Raw genomic sequence first — 24,916 nt, 5'->3', positions numbered from 1 at the left:
TACCAACCCTCCCCAACTCCCACCTACACACACCATGCACCCCAACACCACACACCCCCACACCATATACCCACACACTCCCACACAATCACACACATACCTCACATACACCCACACACATCATACACACCACACACCTCAGGCCAGCAAAGCACTTAGGAAGAAGGGGGAGCCTTGTCCTTGAAGATGCCATAGCCCTAAAGCTGATTTTGGAAGGATTCCTCACTCAGCCCCAGTGAAGCAATAGGGCGACGTGGGGCCCTGACCACCTGTAGGGGCCTGAGGATGATGGCGCTGCCCTGGCAGCTCGGGGCCCAGGTTCCTTCCACGAGGGGTATTAACCCTGGACAAGAGGGACCCGCAGGCTTATAAAGCCAGTGCCTTGAGCACATGCACACGTAACTGATGACAGGACGAATGACTAGCAAGGTCAGGCTGGGGGCTGTGGAGCCTGTCACCTCTGCGCTCAGGTGATGATGTTTATGAAGACATCCTACAGCCCACAACACCCGCTCCCTGCCCCCTCCTGCTCCTGAGATCTCGCCCATAGCCAAGACCCATGGACACCTGGGCCCTGAGCCCCCAAGCTCCTCCTCCACCTGCGTCCTTGCCTACAGCCTGCACCGCAACCTGCTCGCACGACGGCTTCCTCGGGGAGGAGGAGTCAGGGATGAATGGAGACAATGGCCCGTTCCCTTCTAGCTCGTGGTCCCAAGTGTACAACATATGAAGGCAGAGGGAGCTGGGCCCTAACCCTGCAGCCTGACCAGCCCCTCCGCGAGGTCCTGACATGTGGACACTGGGGTCCCTGTTGGTCCTTGAGGCAATTATCCTGCCGTTAAGACCACCTGAGCTCCTTTCCTAGAAGGCACCACCATGCTGGGTGCCCATGGTTCAGCGCAGAAGCTTGAGCATCTCCGTCAGGGAAACCATTTGCACACAAGGGGCCTGCCCGTGATGGGACAGCAGGTGCCCAGGAAGAGGCTGGGGGGTTTCCGGCTGGGGTCTTGGTCTGCTCAGCTGGGTGGGGTGGTGGGTGACCCCACGTGGTTGTGGTACGCTAATGCTGAACATTCCAGGGGGCAATGGTGTTGGGCCCCTGTGTTTGGGTGGGCTGGCCTGCAGGGCCGAGGGAGAGGCCGAGGCTGAGGGTGCGGGCATGCCGTCCCATTAGTCATCCTGAGAAGGGGCCGGTCCTGGGCCCTGGAGGGTCGGGCAGGCTGGGGGCCACAGGGACCTCAGAGGAGAGGTCTGAGCTCAGAAGACATCGGGGAGGAAGAGCATGGAAGCTCCTCTCGGGGATTCAGAACCTTCTGGAAGGTGGCTGTAAGCAGGGTTTGGGAAGAACTGTGAATGGGAAAGCAGCAGCCTGGAAACCACCGGCAAAGCCCTCGGGGACAGGATGGAGGTGGGGAGCTGGACCTGAGGGCTGGTGAGGCATCTCTGAAGACGGGCCTCACCCTGTCTGTGCACCACAGTCCTCGGGCCAGTGGTTCCAGCTCCTGTGGTGAGGGTGAGGGCGTGTGGGGCCGTCAGAGCCCCACGGGGGCCTCTCCGGGGCACGCAGCGCCTCGGCTGCCCACCATCCCCACCGCAGGGCCCTGGCACGGCCCCTTCTCACAGAGGCAGATGGAATCTGAAGGGGCTAGCGTTTCTCCACCCTTCTTCCCTCAGTGATCCATCCCCAGAAGTAATGACGCTGCCCACATTTGAGGACACCCTTTTTTTTTTTTTAAAGATTTTATTTATTTATTTGACAGAGAGAGATCTCAGGTAGGCAGGCAGGCAGGCAGGCAGGTAGAGGGAGAGGGAGAAGCAGGCTCCCCGCCGAGCAGGGAGCCCCATGCGGGACTCCATCCCAGGACCCTGGGATCATGGCCTGAGCCGAAGGCAGACGCTTAACCGACTGAGCCCCCCAGACGCCCCTGACGACGTCCTTTTAATCACCACGAACTACTTATCCAGAGTCTGGCTTGAGGCTGGGACATTAGGAGACAGAGCTTGGGACCCTCCCCGGGAATAGCGACGGTTGCGCTCCTGCCCCCACCCCAGCCCCTGGGACCCCCACCCCGGTGGCTTCGACCTCTGGCCTTTCAGGTTAACGCCTGTACCGCAACCACCCCGAAATCCTGATAGCTCTTCCTGGGGAGAGGAGGGGGGACTGGGGGCCTGTGCTGCCGTCCGGGCCCCGGAAGGTCTCCCCAGGCCAGGCCGGGGCTCCCCGCCTGCCCCCGGGGCCGCGCGCCTACACGATGCCTTCTGGGCGCTTGCTCCTCCAGACCACCAGCGCCGTCACCAGCAGGGTCACCAGGATGGGCACCACGATGAAGGGACAGAGGATGCTTCGGGGCGGGTCCCGCACGGCCCTGCCGGACGCGGGGCAGTTTCTGAAGTAGTGCCGGTGGATGGCCACGAAGAACTGGTCCACGGCCGCGTTTGGCCAGAAGCAGTCCAGCTGGTCCGCCACTTGCCTGGTGCAGTCTGTGAGCTCTCCGTAGCTCCTGCAGATGGAAAAGCAGCTCATCAGCCCCCGAGGGGGCCGAGGGCCATGGAAGGACCCAGCCGAGGGCTCTTCATCCCATCCCCCACCGTGGCCAGCACCCCCGGAAGTCCAGGCCCAGTGGCAGTGGCCCTGGCTCTAGAAGAGGGAGACCCTAGATGGTGTCGTGGGGGCTCCCCAGATGTCCTGCATGCGCCCAGACCCTGGAAGGTGAGCTGGGGCTTAGGGCCGTCCCTCCTGCTTCTGGGGTTCCAGGGACTGGGGTGCCACATGCAAGGGCAGCCTAAAGGGCGGGGCGGGCCAGTCAAGTGCGCTCAGACAGCGGCCTGGGTCAACAAGCCATCGGTGCACAAATCCGCAGCCTCTCCAGCCTCACCCCACGCGTGCCCCTTGGCCTGGAAGGCAGGGCTCCCCGTGGGGCCTTATCGCCCAGCCCCCATCTGCCCACTCTCACTGGTGTTTCCCACAGCGCTCGTCACTCCTCATTGTATGGAGGGACATACTTGTTTTATTTATCGGGTATAAGTGCCATGAGGACGGGGTCTGTTTTGTTCACCTCTGTAGTCCCAGGGCCCAGAAGAGCTCTCGGCACAGGGCAGATACCAGTCAATTGTTTTCTTCTTCCTTTTTTTTTTATTGTGGTAAAATTTAAATAGCACAATTTTTACTATTTTAGCCATTTGTAAGTGCACAGTTCGGTGGCAGTAAATGCACTCACGCTGTCGTGCAGCCGTCAGCACCGTCCGTCTCCAGAACTTTCTCACCTTCCCAAACAGAAACTCTGTCCCCACGAAACCCTGACTTCCCATTCCCCCTTCCCCACCCACCATTCGACTTTTTGTCTCTGAGTGTGACCGCTCGAGGGACGTCGGGTAAGTGGAATCATAGAGTATTTGTCTTCTTGTGACTGGCTTATTTCCCTGAGCATAGTGTCCTCAAGGTTCATCCACGTTGTAGCAGGTGTCAGAAGCTCCTTCCTTTTCAAGGCTGAATCATATTCTGAATCATTTTGTTTATCCATTGTCAATGGACACCTGGGTTGCTTCCACGTTTATGACTGTGAGGAACACAGCTGGTACGAACATGGGTGGGCAAACGTCTCTTGAAGACCCTGCTTTCAATTCTTTTGGCTGTACACCCAGAAGTGGTACACCCAGAACACCAGATATGGTGGTTCTACGTTTAATACTTTGAGTAAATTACTTTTTAATAAATGAAGATTCAACACTGGGGGAAATGAAGACGTAGTTTCCAGAAGGTGAGTCACTTCTGCTTCTGCTTATCAGGTAGAAAGCTGCAAAGAATGTTGCTCTTACCTGAATGATAGCCAAAAAAAAAAAGGCCAAAGAAACTAAAAAACAATGTTTTCTGGAATCCATCAGAGAGCAGAGACTGCAAAGCAGTGAAGTAACTTCTTTCAAGGCCGGGCAATGCGGGGACTGTCCCACCTGGGGCAGAGCATGGGAACGAGCCACAGCTGCCACACCAGACATGAGGAGAGACCCACTTGTAACAAACTGCCAAAGGCCAACTGTGGGCTGGAAGGTCAGTTTGGAATTTCTGGGGCCCCAGACACACTGGCGGTTTTGTGACTCATCGCTTCTTCCCATGAGGCTCTTGCTCGTGAGAAAGATTAGGGGCAGGCAGGAGACCGGCTGCCACGTGGGGCCAGGCACAAACACTCCACATTTCCTGAATACTTCTCACGTAAGAAGTGACAGCCTTTGACCCCTGGAGGAAGAGCAGCGGATTGTGGCGAGCAGACCCATAGCCCTTCCAACACTCCCAGGCCCTTCTCTTCTGGGAAGCAAAAGCCTGAAGCTGCTGAGGGAGGGATGGTACAGCCTGTCAGCCCCAGGGCACAAGAAAGATGCACTGTGGCTGATGGAAGGATGGGGAAAAGACTCTTTTCCCTTGGGAGAGCAGCAGGAACCCATCCTGGGCCTAGGATCCTGCATGATACCAAACAGAGGTCTCCTGCCACTGGGAGAGGGGCAGGAATCTCTCAGCCAAGACCCCACAGATACAGGGCAGGGTTTGGCCACCACGGGGAGGGGCTCGAAGGCATGGGCCTGTCTATTCTATGGGCACAGAATAATAAGAATAACACAATAACAAGTAGTAGCCGTCTGCCGCCCAGACAAGGTGGGGAGAGGCCCACTGTGTGGCCCAGGCATGCAGGACGGGACACTGCACTGAGGACACTTCACCAGCCCCAACTCTGAGCACAAGGCAATGGGAGCCTGTTGCTAGAGGTACGGAGGCCTGTGGTGCTCTGAAAGTAACCGTGCAACCACAAACCCCAAGCCCAGCCCAATTCCTGACAAGATTGACTCAGACCTCACCTGAGCAGCCTGGCAGAAGAGGCTCACCCATTTCCAGATAGAAACACTGGTTACCTCAGTCTCTGCTGTCCTATACACGAATATTCAGTATGCAATACAGAATCATGAACTTTTCATTCAAAAGCAACAGAAACCAAGCAACCCTTTGTCAAGAGAAACATCAATCAACAGAATCAGACTCTGAGATGACCCAGATGTTGTAACTATCACGCAGGGACCTCAAAAAGATGAATATGATAAAGGGGTCTAGTGGGGAAGGCAGACAATGGACACGGAGAATTTCCGCAGAGATGCAAGCTGTAAGAAAGCCAGAGAAAAATGCTAGAGAACAAACAAACACAGTATCAGAGAGAATTCCCTTGATGGGCTCATCAGCAGACCTGACATCTGAGGAATGAATTAGTGAACCTGAAGGTAGGTCAGTAGAAATTACCCAAACAGAAACACAAAGAGAAAAAACAGAGCACCCTTGTGGTGAATTAATAACACAGCCAATGATATCAACTCCAAATTGTAATCTGAGTCCCAGAAGGAGGAGAAGAAACGGGGTGGAAAAAGTATGTAAAGGGATAAATGGCTGAAAATTTTCCAAAAATAGTGAGATATCAGATTGCAAATCCAAGAAGTCAGAGAACCCTAAACAGGGCAAAAACCAAAGCGACAGCAACAGCCGATAAACAGCCACACAGACCCATCAAGTTCAAACGAGCAGCTGAAAACCAAAGATAAAGAAAAAAATCCAAGAGAAAAAATCCTAGAGTCTGTCGAGAAGAAAAACACCTACAGAGGAGCGATGACAGGATGTCAGCAGAATTCTGACCAGAGGCTGTGCAGGCCAGGGGACAACGGGGTGACAAAGTGTTGGTAGTGGTGGTGGGAACACACCCCCATCTGCCCAGAATCCCACACCCAGCAAACATAGCTTTCACACACGAAGTTGAACTAAAGACTCTTTCAGAAGAAAAGAAGCTGAGAGAATTCATCGTCGGCAGATCTGGGCTATAAGAAATGCTCGAGTTTTTCAGTCAGAGGAACGTACACACGAAGAGCTCCATAAACAGTAAAAAGGAGGATCTTTAAAAGATACTTTTCTGGTCTTTCTGATTTTTGATCTAGAAAGTGAGTAAATGGAGCAGAGACTACCGATCAACACTGAGGAGCTGCTCAAGGAGGCCTGGAAAGGCTGCGTGGAAAAGGCCGGGCTGTCCCCTGCACCCTAGCCCCCCTCTACCACAGCTCCCGTCAGCCTCCAAACCACTCCGCCACTGTTTTCCCTGTCCTGGCTGCTCTCTGGGTCACTGCCATGAGTGCACAGGGACCGTGGGCCCCCCTCAGTCCCCATGCGAGGGCAGAGTACGGGAGGCCCCAGGAAGGAGAGAGCAGGCCGAGGCGACAGCAGCCGGAGTGCAGGGGGACCCGTGCCCACCGGGGTGTGCGGTCTTCCTAAGCGAGCAAGGACTCGCGTTTCAAGTAAAAACACCAGTGCAAAGAGTGGCAGGAATTCATGACAGACTGGGGCTCACTGAGAACAGATGAACTAGCACTTACCAAGTGCCTGGCCCGGGTAAAAGCTGAATGTGTCACGTACTGTTAAAACCCAAAGTCGATCAGCCACAGGCTTACGTGTTATAAGCACTGGTTTGAATGACTGTCTTCTGCCTCAGGCCCACCAGACCAAACCAGTCAGCAGGACCAGTGACAGACAGTCCATCCTAAACATTGTCCCCCATCCTCAGCGCCTGAGGAGTGGGGCTGGGATGTCCCTAGAAAGAGGTGTCGCCATCTCTAGGCTGGCCAGCCAGGACAGGGAAGAGCCCCCGACCCAGGAGATGAGACTCCACAGACCCCGCGCTGAGGCCACGTGGAGGGTGAGCCTCTGGTGGGCTATTCTGGGATCAGGCACTTTCTCCTTGAAATGTTATCCCTCCCGTCTGCAAAGCCACCCCCGTCTAAAAATATCTCTAACATGCAGTCGGCCGTCCATATCCTGTTTATTTATACAGAAGTGACAGCTGAAACTTTCAATAAATATTTTGAGCCCTGTCAGCAATGGTGCGATAAGAGAATTCCCCTCAGGGCACAGACATTCTTCTCTTCAGAAGAACATAGTACTGACTGAAGGGCCCAAAATAATAATCAAAAATATTTTTGCCTAACTTAACCCTCTATTTTCAGTTCTCACGTAACTGAACAATTATCTTTTTTTTTTTTTGGCTGAGACATTCTATTCTGGGCCCATAAGCAAACTTTGCTTGGCATCTTCCTGAACACTACGGTGGGAGTTTCCAGTATGTTTGGGTCCCAAGTCAAGGGCGCCATGACTCATGGGTGTTTACTTGTTTGACAAGAAGGCCGACGCCCACGGATGCCCCAGGCAAGTGGTCTGCTCTGGGGACATCTGTGGTCGGTGTTGTCCCCCAACTAGCCCTGACCGACCCTGATGTGGGTTATCCCAGGCTGGGGCCTGACACCCCACAGACTTGGATTCAAATCCCAGCTCCACGGCTTATCGTGAGTGATCCTGGGGATCTCATGTCCCCTGTTGGAGTGAGCCCTGGCCTCCTTATATTCCAATTAGGAGACCACCTGGCAGGGTTATGGGGCGGACCAAGTTAAATGAAGTCAAGGGCCCACCACACAGCAGGTGCCCAGTAAGTGGATGTTACTTCATCGCTTCCTCCCAGACAACTGGCATGTGGCTCATGAAGTGTACGCTTCTTGTTCCATCAACTTGAGCAAAAGTTGACCAGGCAACAACATGTGTCTAAGCCTCCAAAATCTGAGGAGGAAGCACTTTTGGACTTAGGTTTAGTTCGTCTGCCTGCCTCCACCTGTCCGGGATCACGCATCACGCGTGGCTTCCGACGGCTCTGCACACCCCCCGCGGGGAGGGGAGGTGGCGGCCGGGCAGCCCGAGGCTGGCCTGAGGAGCCTGTCAGAACGCCAGATGACACGGGGGGAGGCTTTCGGACAGCTGGAGAGGCGTGTGGGTGGGTGCGAGACGCAGAGCCAGATACCCGTGACGCTTTTGGTTAGACAGCTCTTCCGGAAATCCAAACAACCAATACGCATCTGAGAAGGAGTTTAACCTCACTATTAAGAAAAAAAGAAGCGAACATCCAGATTTAAAAATAAGAATGCTCAGCACCAGCGAAGCTGGAGTGAAATGAGGCAGGCCCTTGTGCCGTCACTGACAGGTAAGCTGATAAAATTTTTCTGAAAAGCACTTTGGCAGTATGCGTCAGTGACCTCACTCCTGGGGATACCCTTTGACCCAGTGAATCTGTTTCTGGGAATTATCCTAAAACAGTAACATAAAATGCAGACAAAAGTAATGTGAAGAGATGTTCACTGCAAATTTGTGATTTTAAAAAACAGCCGACAGCTGGACAGAGGTGAAAGAAACTGCTTCTAAAAGCCTCCCCTTTGCACCCTCTCCTGCGGGCTCCCAGCCCCACCAGAGGCCTCCACCGGCCAGCTCCAGCCGCAGCCTTTCAGAAGGGCGAGGCCACCAGGTGGCGCCCTTCCTGGGCACCTCCTCTCTCTGGCCTCCTCCCCTGCTGCAGTTGGGCCCAGGACCTCCCTCTGGGCTGCTGAGCCTCTCCCCTCCATCAGTAGCCTGACCTGTCCTTGCCCAGAGGCTCCCCTGTCCTTGCTCTCTCTCCCCCGTCCAGGGAGGGGCGTCCACAGGCTCCTTGCCTCCCGGGCCAGCTGTGACCATCCCCCCCCCCCCCCCCCCCCGCCTTGTGAGGCTTGGTTCTGTCCACATCCAGCTGTCGACACACCTGACTTCCAGGTTATCCCTGCCTCAGCCCCGTCTCCCACCACCTGGGAAACCTTGTCCAGCCCGAGTTGTCATGGACTGCTCACTGCCTCCAGAGGTGTCCCCTCCCCTCCTGTGGCCCAGTCACTGTGCCCAGGAGTAGGCAGAAGTGATTTGTCTTGGTGGGTTATTACGACGCACATTGCTAATACCAGTTTCCACTTTTCTGCACTAAATTCGGCCCAGGGGTCTTGGCCTCTCTGTACCCCTTCTCCTTTACCCCACCCAGCTTAGTCAAGGGTGGCCATCAAACCCCTCCCTGCTTTCCTCTCCTCTGCACCCCTGCACCTAGTCCACTATCCACCCCTGCCCTCCTCTGACCTGCAGCCTGCTGTCCATATCTTAGCACCTTGCTTCATACCTTCAATGCTCCCTTGTGCTGAATTCAAAAGCCCCTCATGTGGCTCCCACCCTCAACCATGTCCTCTCCTTCTCACTGGCTACGTGCTAGTTACGCTGGCTGATGTTTCTGCCTCAGGACCTTTGCACATGCTGCTCTTTCTAACTAGAAGGCTCTTAAACCCATCTTCACAAGGCCAACCTCTGCTCATCCCTCAAATGTCACTTCCTCAAAAAGGCCCTTTGGCCTCCTGGTAAAGTGGGGTTTCCCTCATAGATGTCTTACTTTGTACTTTAATTCACGTGATGTTTCGCTCGCTGTTGGTCTCAACAACTAGCCTGCAAACACCTGAGGACAGGAACAGTGTGAGAAGAAAACAAAATCCCACTTATCCTGTTCACTGGGGTCACCTCAAAGGCAAAGGGGAACCAAAGCTGAAGGAAGAGAGAAGTTGGGGACAGGAGGGCCCACAGGAGGGGCGGTCTCCGCAGCAGGACACAGCCCCGGGCGACGGAAGTGCGCCAAAGGGGACATTCACACTGGGACAGTGTTTTGAGAGCTCCCCAGTGCACAGACAGCCTACAGATGTGGGAAGCATGAGACGGAGTCAACCATGCCTTCACGTTGGAGACTTTAACCCCCTTTCAGGGCTGAGCAGATTAAAACTAGCATAAAGTGAATAAACCGCATTCAGGGACTGCATATGACGTGTCTGGTCTACAGAGAATCAACAACTTTTCAAAGGCCATAGATTCTATTTAGGCAGCAAAGAAAAATGACATATTTCCACAGTGAAAATTGTACATCAGTAGTCTTTGACTACAATATTAAAAAGTAGAAATTAGTAAGAAAAGGATAAATTTTAAAAAATATCAAATCTCCAGAAATTAAAGAGCACTCATATACTCTTGAGGTCCAGCGAGAACTTGACAATTTGCTTACACGCTATTAAGAACACAATGGCAACACTACTTGTGAAAGTTAGGGGGATGGCGCCCAAAATGAATCCTGAGAAAAATCCGCTGTCGTAAACCATCTTATTATTAAACAAAAACATATGAAAATACATGATGTAAGTCTCCAAATCAAGACATTTTTAAAAGAGAACAACAAAATAAATCTTTCCAAAGGGCAAATCATTTAAATGCACTAATAATTGTTAAAAACTAATATTTAGTGATTTTTTAAATTAACATATAATGTATTATTTGTTTCAGGGGTACAGGTCTGTGATTCATCAGTCTTACACAATTCACAGCGCTCACCATAGCACATACCCTCCCCAATGTCCATCACCCAGCCACCCCATCCCTCCAACCCTCCTCCACTCCAGCAACCCTCAGTTTGTTTCCTGAGATTGTCTCTTATGGTTTGTCTCCCTCTCTGGTTTCGTCTTGTTTCATTTTTCCCTCCCTTCCCCTATGATCCTCTGTCTTGTTTCTCAAATTCCACATATCAGTGAGATCATATAATAATTGTCTTTCTCTGATTGACTTATTTTGCTCAGCATAATACCCTCTAGTTCCATCCACGTCCTTGCAAATGGCAAGAGTTCATTCTTTTTGATGGCTGAGTAATATTCCATTGTATATATATACCACATCTTTTTTTTTTTTTTAAAGGTTTTATTTATTTGACAGAGAGAAAGACAGCCAGAGAGGGAACACAAGTGGGGGGAGCGGGAGAGGGAGAAGCAGGCTTCCTGCAGAGCAGGGAGCCCGATGCGGGGCTCGATCCCAGGACCCTGGGATCATGAACTGAGCCGAAGGCAGACGCTTAACTGACTGAGCCACCCAGGCGCTCTGAGAATTACTTTCACAAAAGGTGCCAGACTCAGGCAGTTCTTTCACATTCTTAAGATCACAGGGGCAGCTGTGGAGCTCCCCAGGTCTTTTAAAGAGTTTAAAAAAACCCCCTGATCCCAACCCTCTCAAGATGGCATGTCCACGTGCCCTGCAGCCACGGATGTCTCCACCCACTGATGAACAGACACAGAAGTACCACAGCGGGCGCTGGCTGACGTAAGCCAGTCGCACCAAACACCCTAAAGCAAGGTTTTTTCAGAAATGCTTCAAACTAACTATAAAATCACACTCCCAACCTGTCAAAGGGAAAGGTTATATGGCCATTTCAATACAAGCTGAGAAGGCACTTGATAAAATTCAACATTCATTTCTGATTAAGAAACAACCCTGTGAAACCACGAAGAGGTTCTCTTCTTAATGTGACAAACATCTCGCCCAAACCGAGGGCACACACCCCAGTCATTCCTGGGAGCCGGGGGCAGTTTCATGACAGGCCGGGATCGCCTGACTTCACCTTCAAGTGGTCAGGTCTGTCTGCTCCCCTGTGGTTTCCGTCTTCCGTGTCGGGCTCCCACCCACGACTCGGTCGTCACGCGGAGCCTTTCCAAAGCAGGGCGGGGCTGGCCACCGCGGGGGCCACGTCCTCCGGTGTCCGGAGCCACGCAGCGGCCCGGCCCGCGTCAGGCCTGGAGTGAGCGTGCCGGGCTGGCTCATCAACCCCCTCCGCACCCCTGGGGTCTGCAGCCGGAGCCGCAGCTGGGGAGCAAACCATCGCGCCCTCCCGAACCCCGGCCCCACCACGCGGGCACGGGTGACGAGCCCGAGACGAAGGAGCCCCCGTGCGTCTCTGCGGCCCGGGGCTGGCCGTCGGCGGGCTCAGACAAGAGGGCTTGGGCGTTCGTGTGACCACTGCGTTCACACGCGAACTTTAGGATGCATTTCTCCAAGGTTCCTCCGACCGTTTATCTCCTTATGCTGTAGAACAGGGACCCCGGACATCTTGGCCACCCCGTGTCCCCAGGGAGCCCAGGGAGCGGGCGGCTCCAGCCCGGCCCTCGGCTCGCAGCGTTCACGTGCACAGACCCCAGGTTCCCACCAACACGCTGGCCCACACAGAACAGAACAACCCGACAGGCTTCCTGCAAAACCCCGCTGGATGGACGAGGTCACTTCCACGGCACGTCTTTGGAGCCAGCTCCCTGGTCAACCGCACCTCCCTGACGCCCGGGGCCTTGCCGAGGGAGGCGGACAAGTGCTATGTCCTCAGAAAATGAAGAATGTGAATAGAACAGAGAACAGACAGCCCTGGGAGGTTCCGGGGAAGAAGAGGAAGGCCAGTGGAAAGCGGCTGCTGTTGTCTCTGCGGGCTAGGAGCAACAGTTCCTCAGAACCACCCGCAGCCCGTCCAGGACATGCGTCAGCTGGTAGATAGCAGAAGGGGGTCAGGGAGAGCTGGACTGCCCTCCGAGGCCTCCTCGGGCCAGGGCCCCCCTTCCCACCCCGCGGGGCCTCCGGCTTCTCGTCTCCTGGCCTGCAGCCCGCCTGGCGCTCCCATCCCCGGAGACATTCCACAAGGGAGAAACGCAAGACAGCGGGCCGGGGTCACTCCGCTTCAGTCCCCGGGCGTTGGCCCCGGAAGACGCTGCCCAGGGGGGCAGACCCCAGGGCACAGACAAGGCCCTGAGGGCACCGCCCCTGGAAGTGACCCCCACACCCCCCTCCGAATGGCGTGCGTGCTGCAGACACTCAGCCTTGGGAGCCTGAACCTGGCCCCTCTCCCACGTTCTGGTTTCTGCCCACTTCTCAAGACCCACGCAGGCACGACCTGCTCCGTGACGCCCCAGGCCGGAAAGGATTGCACGGTTGCTCTTCTGCAGAGAAGTGGCTTCTTCCACCCCGGTCTCCTCTTGAAACCCCCCCACCCCCCTGCCCGTGCACTCCTCCTATTTCCTCCAAGTCAGGACTTGGGCCTGGCGCTTTTGGTACACACGCCCTGGCTGAGTCCTCTGGGCCCCGTGGCGCCCCTCCCCCATCTCCCACCCCATTCTCTTCATCCATTTGCAGCTGCCCATTTGCTATCTGTCTCCCCACCGGACCGGGACGTTGGGAGGGGCAGGGCGGCTCGCCTCAGTTCCCCGTGGAAGCCTGGCCCCTGTGTGGGGGCACAGCGGGGCTCAGCACACAAGTCTGACATGCCTGCGACTCTGGGGCCCCCCGAGGGCACCGCCTGGAGCCCTTGTTTCCCAAGCCTGGGCCAGGAGGGAGAGGTGGTGGAGAGCACTGCCCCTTCCAGCCCGGGCTGTCCTGAGGCTCCTAAGTGGACAGAGGAGCTCCAGAAACCTCTGGGGCTCCCTGCCTGGATACGGGGTCTGCAGGCAGGCCCAAGGCCCCCAGACACATGTCTCAAAAGCACAGACCCACATGCAGACCTATGTGTTCTGTGCCAGTCCCAGAGCCCACCCTCGGGCCTGGAACCCGGAACGGACTTTGGGGGAGCAGGGGGGGTACTCCCTGGGAAGATTGTTCAGCTCTGCATCCAAGCTGGTCGGGGAAGCAATGTGTGGGGGTCATGCCGTGCATGGGGCCATGTGTGGAAAGGGGAAGAGTGCCCCTTCCTCCAGGCAGGGTTTGTGGCTTCAGCCTCCACCTAGGCCAGCTGCCCTGTGAAGGGTACAACCTGCCAAGCTGCGGTGTGTCCTTGGGCTAGAGACTTGGTGTGCAACCTCCATCTGGGAAGACCATCCCAGCGCTGAGCTGGAGACCAGGGAGCCAATGTACACGGAGGCCTCCACACCCCCAAACCCATGGGGGAAGCGCCAGTCAAGGCGCCTGCTATCCACTGAGGGGACCCCAGTGTTCTCCTGTGTTTCTGGAAGATTTAAACAGAGTTTGGTGGACAACACAGAGCTCTGCCGCCACACGAGGCAGCTCTAGGCCCAGCCCTGGTTTCCTGAGCTTGGCACCAGTCAGGCCACGGTGTGGCTTGAACACCTTCCTCTCCGGGCTCTGCAAACAGAGCACTAGCTCCTCAGCAGCCTCCCGGCTTCCTCGACGGGGCACGGCCTGCAGAGAAATGCTCCCGCGGGCGTAGGAGCGGCGGGCCTAGAGGAGGCGGGGGGACCGCAGGGTCCTGTGTTGGGAGATCAGGCTCTGGGGACCTGAGGCCGCAGAGACACAGAGGGAGGTGGGTGCACCTCTCCAGCTGCCCTGCTGTGGTCGGGCTGGTCAGCCTGTGCACCAGGGGCTGTGGGTTCTTGCTGGGAGCACATGCTGCTGGGGCCTGGGGTCAGGCCAGGCCTGGTCTTGGTCCCCTGGGCGATGGACACCCGGTAACTAAGGAGGCCACATGGGAACCACGCAGGGAGTTGTGGGCATGCAGAACGGGGACCCGCTTAGGTTGGGGTGGACAACAACATGCCCCCCACAGCCGAGGGCAACAGTCCCCAGCCAGGACTGCTGATGGCCTGGCTCTCCACCCTCCACAGGCCCGGAGACACTAGGACATATTCCCATAGGCAGGTTACCCCCTGAAGCAGCTTTAGGAGCCAGCGTTCCTACCCTCTCCTTACAGACAAGTGAACTGCGGGCCATGTGGGTGACCCCGGGTGGCAGTGAAGGGGGTGGCCCAGGGGGCTGAGCCAAGTCTCCTTGGCTCCTCCACGCAGGTAGCTGCCTCCCCTGCTTGCCCCCAGAAGCCCCTCGTGGGGAGGAGGCACCCAGCTGGGGCCTGGCCTCCTCAGCCTCCCTCCACGGCTCCTGTCCCGTGGCTCTGTGCCGAGCGGCTTCTGGTGCCTCTGCTCACGCCGGGAGGGAGGAGAAGCTTCCAAATCCGTTCCTGGCTCCGCGTGCAGCCCTGCTTTGGCAGCAGACACAGTGCCCGGGGTGCTGCCGAACCAGGCCCCCCGCGGAGAGGGCCTACCGGGCGGGCGAGGCCACAATGCCTCTTCTGAGAACAGGCTGGGGCAAGAAGCAGGCTCCCGGGGTCCGGAGCTCAGGGAGATGAATCTGCAGTTGTAAAATTCAGCGGGCGTCTGAGAACCCCGGGGCCTGTGGCCGACCACCGAGCTGTGCCCGCTGCGGCCCAGGCGTCGGCGTGACCCCCACCTTGTCCTCGCTGTAACCCCGGGGGAGGTCAGGGACCCCCGTGCAGACCCCGGGTCTAGGAAGGTGAAGCTGCCGCTCCCACGCTCGCTGGGACCTGGGTGTGCACGTGTCTGAGTCAAAGCATTAGGAGGACAGCCGGGCGCTATATTTGGACAGTGACACCCCAGACATTATCCTCGTGAAGCCACGCAGGCCACGGGAGGGAAGGGCTTTTCCCTCCAGCCCACCCTGGTCTCACTGCTCTCTGCCCATCCCGCCCCGGAGACCCTTTGTCTCTGTGATGCCACCTTCCGCAGGGACCCCACTCTGCCCTCCCCCCACATTCTACCCGCTCACGGCCTCGTCCAAGTGGCCCCTGCCACCTGTGCCCCCAGTGCCCCAGTCCTACCGCATTCGGAACTCAGGGCGACACTGAGGGAGGGGGAAGGGCAGGGCCATGGAACATTCTACGCCACGGTATCCTGCCTGGAGGGGAGACTGAGCGCTGCGCCGTGGTGCTTTCACCTGTCGGGGGCACAGCGGTCCCGCGGCTGACAGCGAGGCGGAGAAGCCCCCTCCGAGGTGCCCGGTCCCTGCCCACATGGCACACACTGGCCCCCGGGGACCCCGCAGCTGTCGGGGAGCCTCCGCCTCTGGCCCGGAAGCCCCGGGAGGCCCGGCACCAACTGTCTCCCCGGAACCGGCCCGGAGGGGGTGTGCTTGAGGGAAGGAAGGCACACTCGTCTCCCTCCTGACTTGATGGGGCCGCTGAGACCTGCCAGCGCCGAGACCCTCACCCGCGGGCCCTCCACCCATCCTGGGGCTTACTCTGAGGGAGGAAGAGGGGCTCCCCAGCAGCCACAGTGCTGGGAGGAGGTGTGGCTCCAGGAGGGAGTGAAGGTCCTGCCCCCTGGGTCCCCACCAGCCACAGCATGGACCCAGCCCCTGCGGAGTCTTTGGCAAATGGCTAGCACTTAAATACCCGGTTCGGAACTCCTTCGTGGTACCCACGTGCCCTCGCCTAACTTGTCGAGGAAGAACCACAATCGGGACGGGGTAGGATAAGCTACCACCCGCCCCTGGCCTGGCAACACTCTGTCCTACCCCCCTGCGAGCTTGTGCTCATCCAGGCAGGGAAGCGGCTGCTACCCACAGCAGGAGAGGAGCTTCCAGCCATCTGCAGCTGCCTCTCTGTGATTCAACATCAGCCTGGGACAAGCGCGCACCATGAAGCAGCCCCAGCACCCCAGGAGGACGAGAACACAGAGACATCAAGGTCACAAGGACCTGCAGGCCCACCTGGCTTTCTGGAGGGGGTCTTGAACTCATCCCCCCTACCGGCACCGGGACAAGCTGGAGGAGGGGAGTCAGGCATGTCCCTGGGGGTCCTGGCTGTCCAGGGCCTGATGGTCTGTCTTGGGCTCCTGGAAGGCAGCTCCTGAGCAGTCATGGGGCTCTGGGCCCCGCTCCTGCCGGCCCCACGCCGTCACTGTCCTTTCCCAGTCCCTGCCTCTAGTAACCTGCAAGCAACCACTGGAGATGATACTTAAAACATAAGAAACCATCTCCCTGCCTTCTCAGAGACAAAGGCACTCCGGCTACACCAACTTCAGAAACCCAGGCTGTTCATCACAGGTGTATTTTCCCGCCAAGCTGTCACTCCCGTAGAAAGGCAGCTTTTTAAAGCACCTTAGAAATTTTTTGCTTTTGAGAACGTATTAATCATATGGCTTATTCCTAGGATTTACTTCGAATAGTCGTCAGAATTTAAAAGGTATGTGTGAAAGGGAACGATGAGTTAAAAATAGTAAGACATGCTTGAATTAACAGCCTATTTGCAAAGATGAGTAGCCACGAGCCCAATCAGACCAAGCATTATTACTGACAAAAGTCAGAACCACGCAGGGTGAAAAATAAAAACAAAATAGAGGACGGAAAGAAGAGACAGGTGTTAGAACATTAACCCAAATCAATGAGGAGAGAAAGAGAGACAGACACAAAGCAAAATTCGAGGAAGCCAAAAACCCAGAGACTCTGGTTCTTTCATGGAGGGGAGGCCAGGGTATGTGGTCTGACCCTGTCAGAAAACCAACACAGAGAATTGTGCAGGACTGTTGAATCTGAGACCTGTACCTCTGAAACAAATAATGCAATATATGTTAAGAAAGAAAAAAAGAAGAAGAAGAATGTAGCAGGAGGGGAAGAATGAAGGGGGGGAGATCAGAGGGGGAGAAGAACCATGAGAGACGATGGACTCTGAAAAACAAACTGAGGGTTCTAGAGGGGAGGGGGTTGGGAGGATGGGTTAGCCTGGTGATGGGTATTGAGGAGGGCACGTTCTGCATGGAGCACTGGGTGTTATGCACAAACAATGAATCATGGAACACTATATCTAAAACTAATGATGTAATGTATGGGGATTAACATAACAATAAAAAATTAAAAAAAAAAAAAAAAAAAAAAAAAAAAAAAAAAGAAAACCAACACAGAAATCAGAATGTCTGCGTTTCACATTTCACGGCTGGTTGAGTGAAAAAGAGCTTTCCAACCGCCAAGCTCATCGGAAAGATAAAAGAAAAGACATCACGTTTCAACAATGGGAAGAAAAAAAAGAAATCAGCGTAACAAGATAAAGAATCAAGACAAAAAAATGGAGCACCTGAAGGCTGAACAGAAAGGACAAACACGAGGTCATTTTCTCGGTTACGAGGCTCATCGCTCTCTCTGTGGAAACATAAAATCCAGCAATATGCTGTTTGCAAGAGACACGAGACGAGGAAGAGGAGGTGTGAGTAAACTTCAAGGGGCTGCAGACTGGTGTTTCAATGCTAACACGAGGCCAAGAACTATCACATGTGCTGAGAGTCATAACCTTACGTCACGGTCGATACCGGCAGCATAATAACGGGGCATCTAAATGTTATAGAAATAGAGCAAGATCTATGCATAGACACCTGCCAGAAAAATGACACAGAAACCATGCTAGTTTGGTCAGGACTGAAGAATCCACTACTCCATTATCAAGCACACAGAAAGTTCAGGAACACGGGAAGGAGCTGAGTAGCGCGACAGAGCAGAGTTCATTGCTCTTTCGTGGGAATGAAACAGGATGAGCAGAACATGCTTCGTTTTCAAGGATTGGTGGTGTGTTTACAGAAGGTGATCGTGTGCAAGATCTCAAAGAAAATCTCAACAAAAAGACGAAAGCAGGAACTATTCGCTCTCAGTTCTCTCACTCTCTCAAGAGAAGAAGAGACTAAGAACCAAACAGAAATACAACACTTGAGAATTAAAATGTACTTGCCTAAGGAAAAAACTGTCTGATACAATGAAACCAGGGACATCTCAAAACCAGCAGAAAGTGGCAAAGAAGTTCCTGAGGGAGAAATCTTACGGCCTTAAGTGCCTTTATTAGGTTCTAAAAAAGGTGAGAAAAAAATGATGTAATAAGCATCTAAATTCTCTCTCGTGAAAGAAGCAAATATTTTTTTTTCGGAAAGGGAAAAAGAGGGAAAAGCAAATGATGAAATTTAAAGCCAAAAAATTTTTAAAAGACATTGCTATGTAAAACCTAGCCTGTTTTCTAAAGACCTAAAGAATGAGCACAGTGACCAAAAAAGTGGACCTTGTCATCTCCCTCTGCTGACCGAGGTGACCTCTACACAGAGAACACAAAGGACAAAAAAAACACAAAGGTTAAACAAAATTTTGAATATAGAAGATCTGAAACATTTAAGGGGATGCTATGTGTCATTATGTTTTAGGGAGGAATGTGAAGAATACAGACCCAATGAACACTGCTGAAATACAAACGTGAAACAAAAAACAGAAAGCCCAAATCAATCAACAGGGAAAATGGAAGAAGAAATCCTCCCCCACACATGTAGATCTGATGGTTTTAGTGATGAATTCATTCACACTTGCAAGGAATGAATAATTATCACGTCATGTAAATTATTTCCCACTCTCGACCCCTATGGTCAGCTGAGCATATATATTCCATCAGGCAAATGTGACCCTAATCCTAAAACTTCCAGGAAGCTTCTGAGGGAAATCAGGAGATGTCAAAGAAGCAAATACTTTTATACTCATTTTACTGGGGGGAAGACAGAGGCCCACAGAAGTTAAGCTGTGATGCGATCAGCAGGATTCCTGAGAGGCAAGTCCCACTGGAGCTCTGTGCCTGGTCCACGGTGACAGTTTTGTGCTAATTGCTAAGTGACAGCATCCGAAGGTAGCAGCTGATGAGCCAACCCGGCGGCTGCCGCTCCTCAGGACACAGCGGCCAGAGACACTTGCCGTGGGAAGCAGCCCTTGCTTTCTCTCGTTGACTGATGGGTGACTGGCCATCTCAATTAGAATCTCAATGTGATAGGCAGTAACCTCTTTGACATCGGCCACAGCAACTTCTATCAAGATACATCTCCAAAAGCTAGTGAAACAAAAGCAAAAATGAACTCTTGGGACTTCATCAAGATAAAAAGCTTCTGCACAGCAAAGGAAACAGTCAACAAAACAAAGAGGCAACTCACAGAATGGGAGAAGATATTTGCAAATGACACTACGGATAAAGGGCTGGTATCCAAGATCTAGAAAGAACTTCTCAAACTCAACACCCAAAAAACAAATAATCAAGTCAAAACATGGGCAGAAGATATGAAAAGACACTTCTCTGAAGAAGACATACAAATGGCTAACAGACACATGAAAAAATGTTCATCATCATTAGCCATCAGGGAAATCCAAATCAAAAGCACATTGAGATACCACCTTACACCAGTTAGAATGGCAAAAATGGACAGGGAAAGAAACAACAAATGTTGGAGAGGCTGTGGAGAAAGGGGAACCCTCTTACACTGTTGGTGGGAATGCAAGTTGGTACAGCCACTTTGGAAAACAGTGTGGAGGTTCCTCAAAAATTTAAAACTAGAGCTACCCTATGACCCAGCAATTGCACTCCTGGGTATTTACCCCAAAGACACAGATGTAGTGAAAAGAAGGGCCATATGCACCCCAGTGTTCATAGCAGTAATGTCCGCAATAGCCAAACTCTGGAAAGAGCCAAGATGCCCTTCAACAGATGAATGGATAAAGAAGATGTGGTCCATATATACAATGGAATATTACTCAGCCATCAGAAAGGATGAATACCCCACTTTTACATCAACATGGATGGGACTGGAGGAGATTATGCTAAGTGAAGTCAGTCAAGCAGAGAAAGTCAATTATCATATGGTTTCACTTATTTGTGGAACATAAGGAATAGCATGGAGGACATTAGGAGAAGGAAGGGAAAAATGAAGGGAGGGAAATCGGAGGGGGAGACGAACCATGACAGACTATGGATTCTGAGAAACAAACAGGGTTTTAGAGGGGAGGGGGGAGGGGGGATTGGTTAGCCCGGTGATGGGTATTAAGGAGGGCACGTACTGCATGGAGCACTGGGTGTTATATGAAAACAATGAATCATGGATCACTACATCAAAAACTAATGATGTACTGTATGGTGACTAACATAACATAATAAAATTAAAAAAAAAAAAAAAAGAATCTCAACGTGACCTCTTACGGAACTTGGCAGAATGGTTCTTCATTCTTTTGGAAAAACAGGCAGAAAATATAGCAAAGAAACCAAAACATAATGTGAAATGCAATGAGAACGAACAGACAAAGAGAGCATGAGATCTTCTAAATTGTAGAAAATATTATAGAGCCACAGTGATGGGAAGGGAGGGTATGGCCCCAAGACATAAATAAAAATTAACTGAAACGATCCGAATGTACACAAGAACATATTATGTATTAAGCTACGCATAACCAAACAGCGGAGGTAGGAAATAATATTTAACAAATTAAGTTAGCATCATTGAAGTAGGAAGGAAATAAATTTTAATTCATGTCTTAATGTTAAACTACAAGAAATGTTATTTCAAAACCCATAACAACTGAATAGAAACAGAACATAATGTTGTGGCCAAAGGACTCCCTTGAAATTGCGACAATTGAATTTCTGGAACAGATAGGACTGTGCCCAAGTCACAGACCTCTGAGGAGTGAGTCAGGGCACACATGTAAACTGAATAACTAATATATTACATGAGGGAAACAAACATCACCAAAGTAAACACAAGGGACATGTGAAGAGAAAATATTTGGAACAAAACAACAAATAGCTAACTTCTGCCACGTTCAGGAGTTTGTAAAATAAGATTAATAATACTCCCAATGACTCAGAAGATAAGTAGCAAAAGTTATGGTCAGATAATTTGCACTTGAAAAAAATGCAAACAACTGTAGAACGGCTTCTCCTTTCTAACAGCCAAAGGCGGGCACATTAAAGGAGAGAAATCTCATTTAAACCTGCAAAACTAAAATCTCTACAAACTCAATACTCAGGAACATATGAGGAAATAAATAGTTTCATATGCTGCTGGTAATATAAATTAGGACAATTCCTTAAAAGGGCAACTGGGAGGGCAGCCCTTTCTGCCCACAGGTCCTGTCCCCGTGCTTTAATAAGACCACCTCTTTGCACCAAAATAAAATAAAATAGAACAAAACAAAATAAAATAAAACGGCAACTGGGCAAAACTTATCAAGAACCACAGAATGAGGGCACCTGGGTGACTCAGTCGTTAAGCGTCTGCCTTCGGCTCAGGTCATGATCCCAGGGTCCTGGGATGGATCCCCGCATTGGGCTCCCTGCTCGGCGGGGAGCCTGCTTCTCCCTCTCCCGCTCCCCCTGCTTGTGCTCAATCTCTCAAATAAATAAAATCTTAAAAAAAAAAAAAAGAACTACAGAATGTTCACGGCATGGGCTGTAGTAAGTCCATGTGTAAGAATTCTTAAAGAAATTAGTCAAAAAAAGAAGTAAGATTGTATGTACAGAACTGCATCATTTATAACAATAAAAACCTGGAAAAGGCTCAACATAACAGGATTGCGAAAATCAGGATGTTTGTTTGGCCTTCCCGACACGGAGCTAGGCTGCATCCAGCTGGCCCGGGCTGGGAGGGTAAACTCACCTCTTGCTACTCAAAAGGAGTGTATTTTTAAGAAAGTGGGTTCTCCAGTTTTTAGCTGAGCGAAGGGGGAGCGCAGACGTAAAAGGCACCTGTCCCGCAGCATGTGCCGCAGGACACTCCGTGCATAAGTGTCCAGGGCTGAAGTCCTGGGAGCCACCAGGGGAGCAAGTTGTCCTCAAAATATGCAGGGGGAAGGCAGATGGCCACCCCGTGCCACAGCTCCCCGGGGGCCCTCCCACGGTGGGTTCAATGTCGCTGGCCCCAAGAGTGCTCGGAAGATGGCCACCAACAGAATGACCGATGAACGGATGGGTCCTGGGAGACCCTGGGGGTGGGAGGAGTGCTAGGCTGAAGGTCAGCAGTGGGGGGGGGATGACAGTAGTGGGGGGACAGCTGCTGTGACCCCCACCCTGCCGCATCCACTGTACCTCCCCACCGCGTGCTCCCTGCCCCCTTGGGGGGCACAGCCCCGGGGGCCACCTGAGAACACACTCGGGGGGCACCGCGTGAGCCCGCCTGGCCCCCCTCCCCGACAGCACACTCCTGTCCGCACAGCCTGGACATCTCTGGGGCCTTCGGGCTGGGGCAGCGGGGAGTCAGAGCCGCGTGTCCAAGGCAGAGGCAGGAGCGGACGGCATGTTGCCGCATGTCCCCGTCACCAGGATCCGTCCCACCTGCCTGAGCCTGCACTCCCAGCCGGGATCTGCTCAGTGTCGCCCTGCTGCTGACCTTTTACATGGTGACTTCATCCCCAGACCGAGGAGGTGGGGGGGGCAGGGCAGTTCATCACTCGATGGAAACGGATGTCACGCAGGCTTGGCGCTACGGCTCTACTCGGTCGGTCACGGCCACGTCTGGGGAAGCACATGTGCCCTCTGCTGCGGCCAGAAGGACCCGGGCAGCAGACATGAAGGGGGGCCTCGGATGACGCCGTGGCCCCTGGGCGGGGAGGAGCGAGGGCCGGCGGTCCTCCTCGCTGGCTCCCAGCGTCCCCCCCACACCACCCCACACAAGGGACCGCTCGGTTTCTGGCCTCTGCAGACACACGTTTCTGGGAGCTTTCTCAAGGAGGAAGTGGGGTTCTTCCTGCCCATTCCCTAAAAGCCTCCAGTCCAACAGGCGGCCATCCACAGGCCGTCTGGGGATCATCATGAGAACGCTCGCTGGAGTAGCCATACAGATGAGGGAGCCCCGGCCCGACGTGCTGCTGCTGCCCGTGATGGCTTCCCACCCCCCGAAATGCAGACCGTTCCTCTGGCTGGTGGGGCACAACCAGACGGGCACCTTGTGCTGGGGTGATGATGCAGCTGGGGCAGGGTGGGGCTGGGAGCCACGGTCTGAGGGTCTCCCCCGAGGGAGTCCCTAGGACTCTTCTATTGCATCTGCCTGCCCAGGGCTGGCTCTGGGTGCAGGCTGGGGGAGAGCAGATTTCCAGAACCTTCCGTGCCCCCCTCCCCTCTTGTCTAGAGCACAGATCTGGGTGCACAAAGCCTAAGACAACTCCTTCCTTCCTTCTCCAGCATACCCCGCTCCCCCATGGTTGGTCCCATTGCCCCAGCCCTCCACCTGCCCCCCAGGTCAGCCGTGGTGGAGCTCCTGACGCAGGGTGGAGGGGCCCGGCAGGCGTTTGCCTCGCTGCCGCCATGGACATTCCACTCAGAGACAGCCTCCCCTGTTGCTGCTGTGGGGTCCTGGTGGTGCGTACAGTACACTTCTCCCCAAGATGCCACCTAGGTGCATACTTCCAGAAGCTGAATTCGAGAGGGTGGAGGAAAAGGTGCCCCCTTTCCTCTGCCCGCCCAGCAAACTCTGAGTCCCATGATGCCTCCCCGTCACAGCTGTGGCCTGACAAACCCCAGGGGTGGCTGCCGGGAGCTCCGGGCCCAGCTCAAGTGTCCTTCCTCTCTGCTGACACCAGCAGTGGAAGAACCCCCCGCCCTCCACGTTTGCACACCAGGAGCATGCGGGGGGGAAGGCAAAGACGTGCGGAGAGCTGTGGAGGACCACAGCAGACACCCTCACCCAAGGCCACCTGCCCTGGCCCTGAAAAGCTGTGTCCGCACCTCTTCCCGCAGGGCCGGAGCTCCCCAGTGAGGCCCCGGGCTGGGGAGCAGGAGGGACGGCCTGGGCAGAACCAGCCTGGCTCCCAAGGGCAAGCTGGGCCACCTTCCTGGGACAGCATCCCTGCCCCCGAAGGCCTCCAGAAGTCAGGATCCCTGTGCACCTGGGCTCTGCAGACACGGAAGGACGCCCCCTCCCCGCCCTGCCCCTGGTGGGCAGAGGGGTGGGGAGCGGGCACCTGTCCCAGGGCCTCCAGATAAGAAGGGCGGCCGAGCACTCAGGAGCACAGGGCAGGTCCCCGCGCAGATGCCCTGCCGCACAGATGGGGGCTCCCCGGCAGCTCACGGCCCGGCGGGAGGCCCCCATGGGGGCAGGCGGCCCATGCCAGGTAGCCGGCGGGCTCCAGAGAAGGGCGGCCCAAGCACCCTGGGCGTGGCCTGTCCCGAGGCCTGGGCCACATGGCCCGGGTGCAGCCGGAGTCCCTGGGAGGACGGCAGCCACTTCCTGGGGAGACCTCTGTGCCTTTCAGTTCCTGTTGGGATTCGTAACACAAGCAGCTTCTCTAGCACCCCGAGCCCTGAAGAACGTCCTGACTTGACTCTGGAGGGACACACACAAGAAGGCTCTTTGTTCCAGTAGCAGAGGGGGAGGGGCAGCAGCTGGGGAGAGACCCCGCGGGGGGCCCAGGAGCCCTGTTCCCGTCAGCAGTCCCCGGGAGAGGAGCTTGGGGCCTGTGCTCCTGGCTGAGGTCACAGCACTGCAGCCCGCACCCTAAACATCTGCTCCGTGTCCTTCCCTCAACGTCCCAGGGCTGGAGAGCCCTCTTCGGAACTGGGCCGCGTCTCGGGACAGCCTGGAGGGCTCTCCATGCCCCGCACGGGGTCCGCACGCTCGGAGGGACGCCGGGGACGGGGGCCGGGGAGATGTCAGCAGT

At 54.3% G+C, this 24,916-nt stretch overlaps 1 protein-coding gene across 2 annotated transcripts in view; it reads right to left on the bottom strand.

Moving 5' to 3' along the window:
* RAMP1 (receptor activity modifying protein 1) overlaps positions 1–24,916 on the bottom strand; it is a 202,186-nt gene that overhangs the window by 156,306 nt on the left and 20,964 nt on the right. Inside the window, exon 3 of one of the 2 annotated variants that reach the window (XM_078071533.1) lies at positions 2,226–2,501. In XM_078071533.1, the coding sequence (XP_077927659.1) occupies positions 2,246–2,501 (256 nt within the window). In that variant the 3' untranslated portion in view covers positions 2,226–2,245. Of the gene's footprint in view, positions 1–1,721; positions 2,502–24,916 lie in introns of those variants that run through there. The other variant, XM_036086378.2, reaches the window with a different exon arrangement.

Source organism: Halichoerus grypus, chromosome 4 (assembly GCF_964656455.1).
Source record: "Halichoerus grypus chromosome 4, mHalGry1.hap1.1, whole genome shotgun sequence".
Taxonomy (NCBI): domain Eukaryota; kingdom Metazoa; phylum Chordata; class Mammalia; order Carnivora; family Phocidae; genus Halichoerus; species Halichoerus grypus.
The sequence above is the reverse complement of the archived record's forward strand: the minus strand, read 5'-3'. Positions and strand labels throughout refer to the sequence as shown.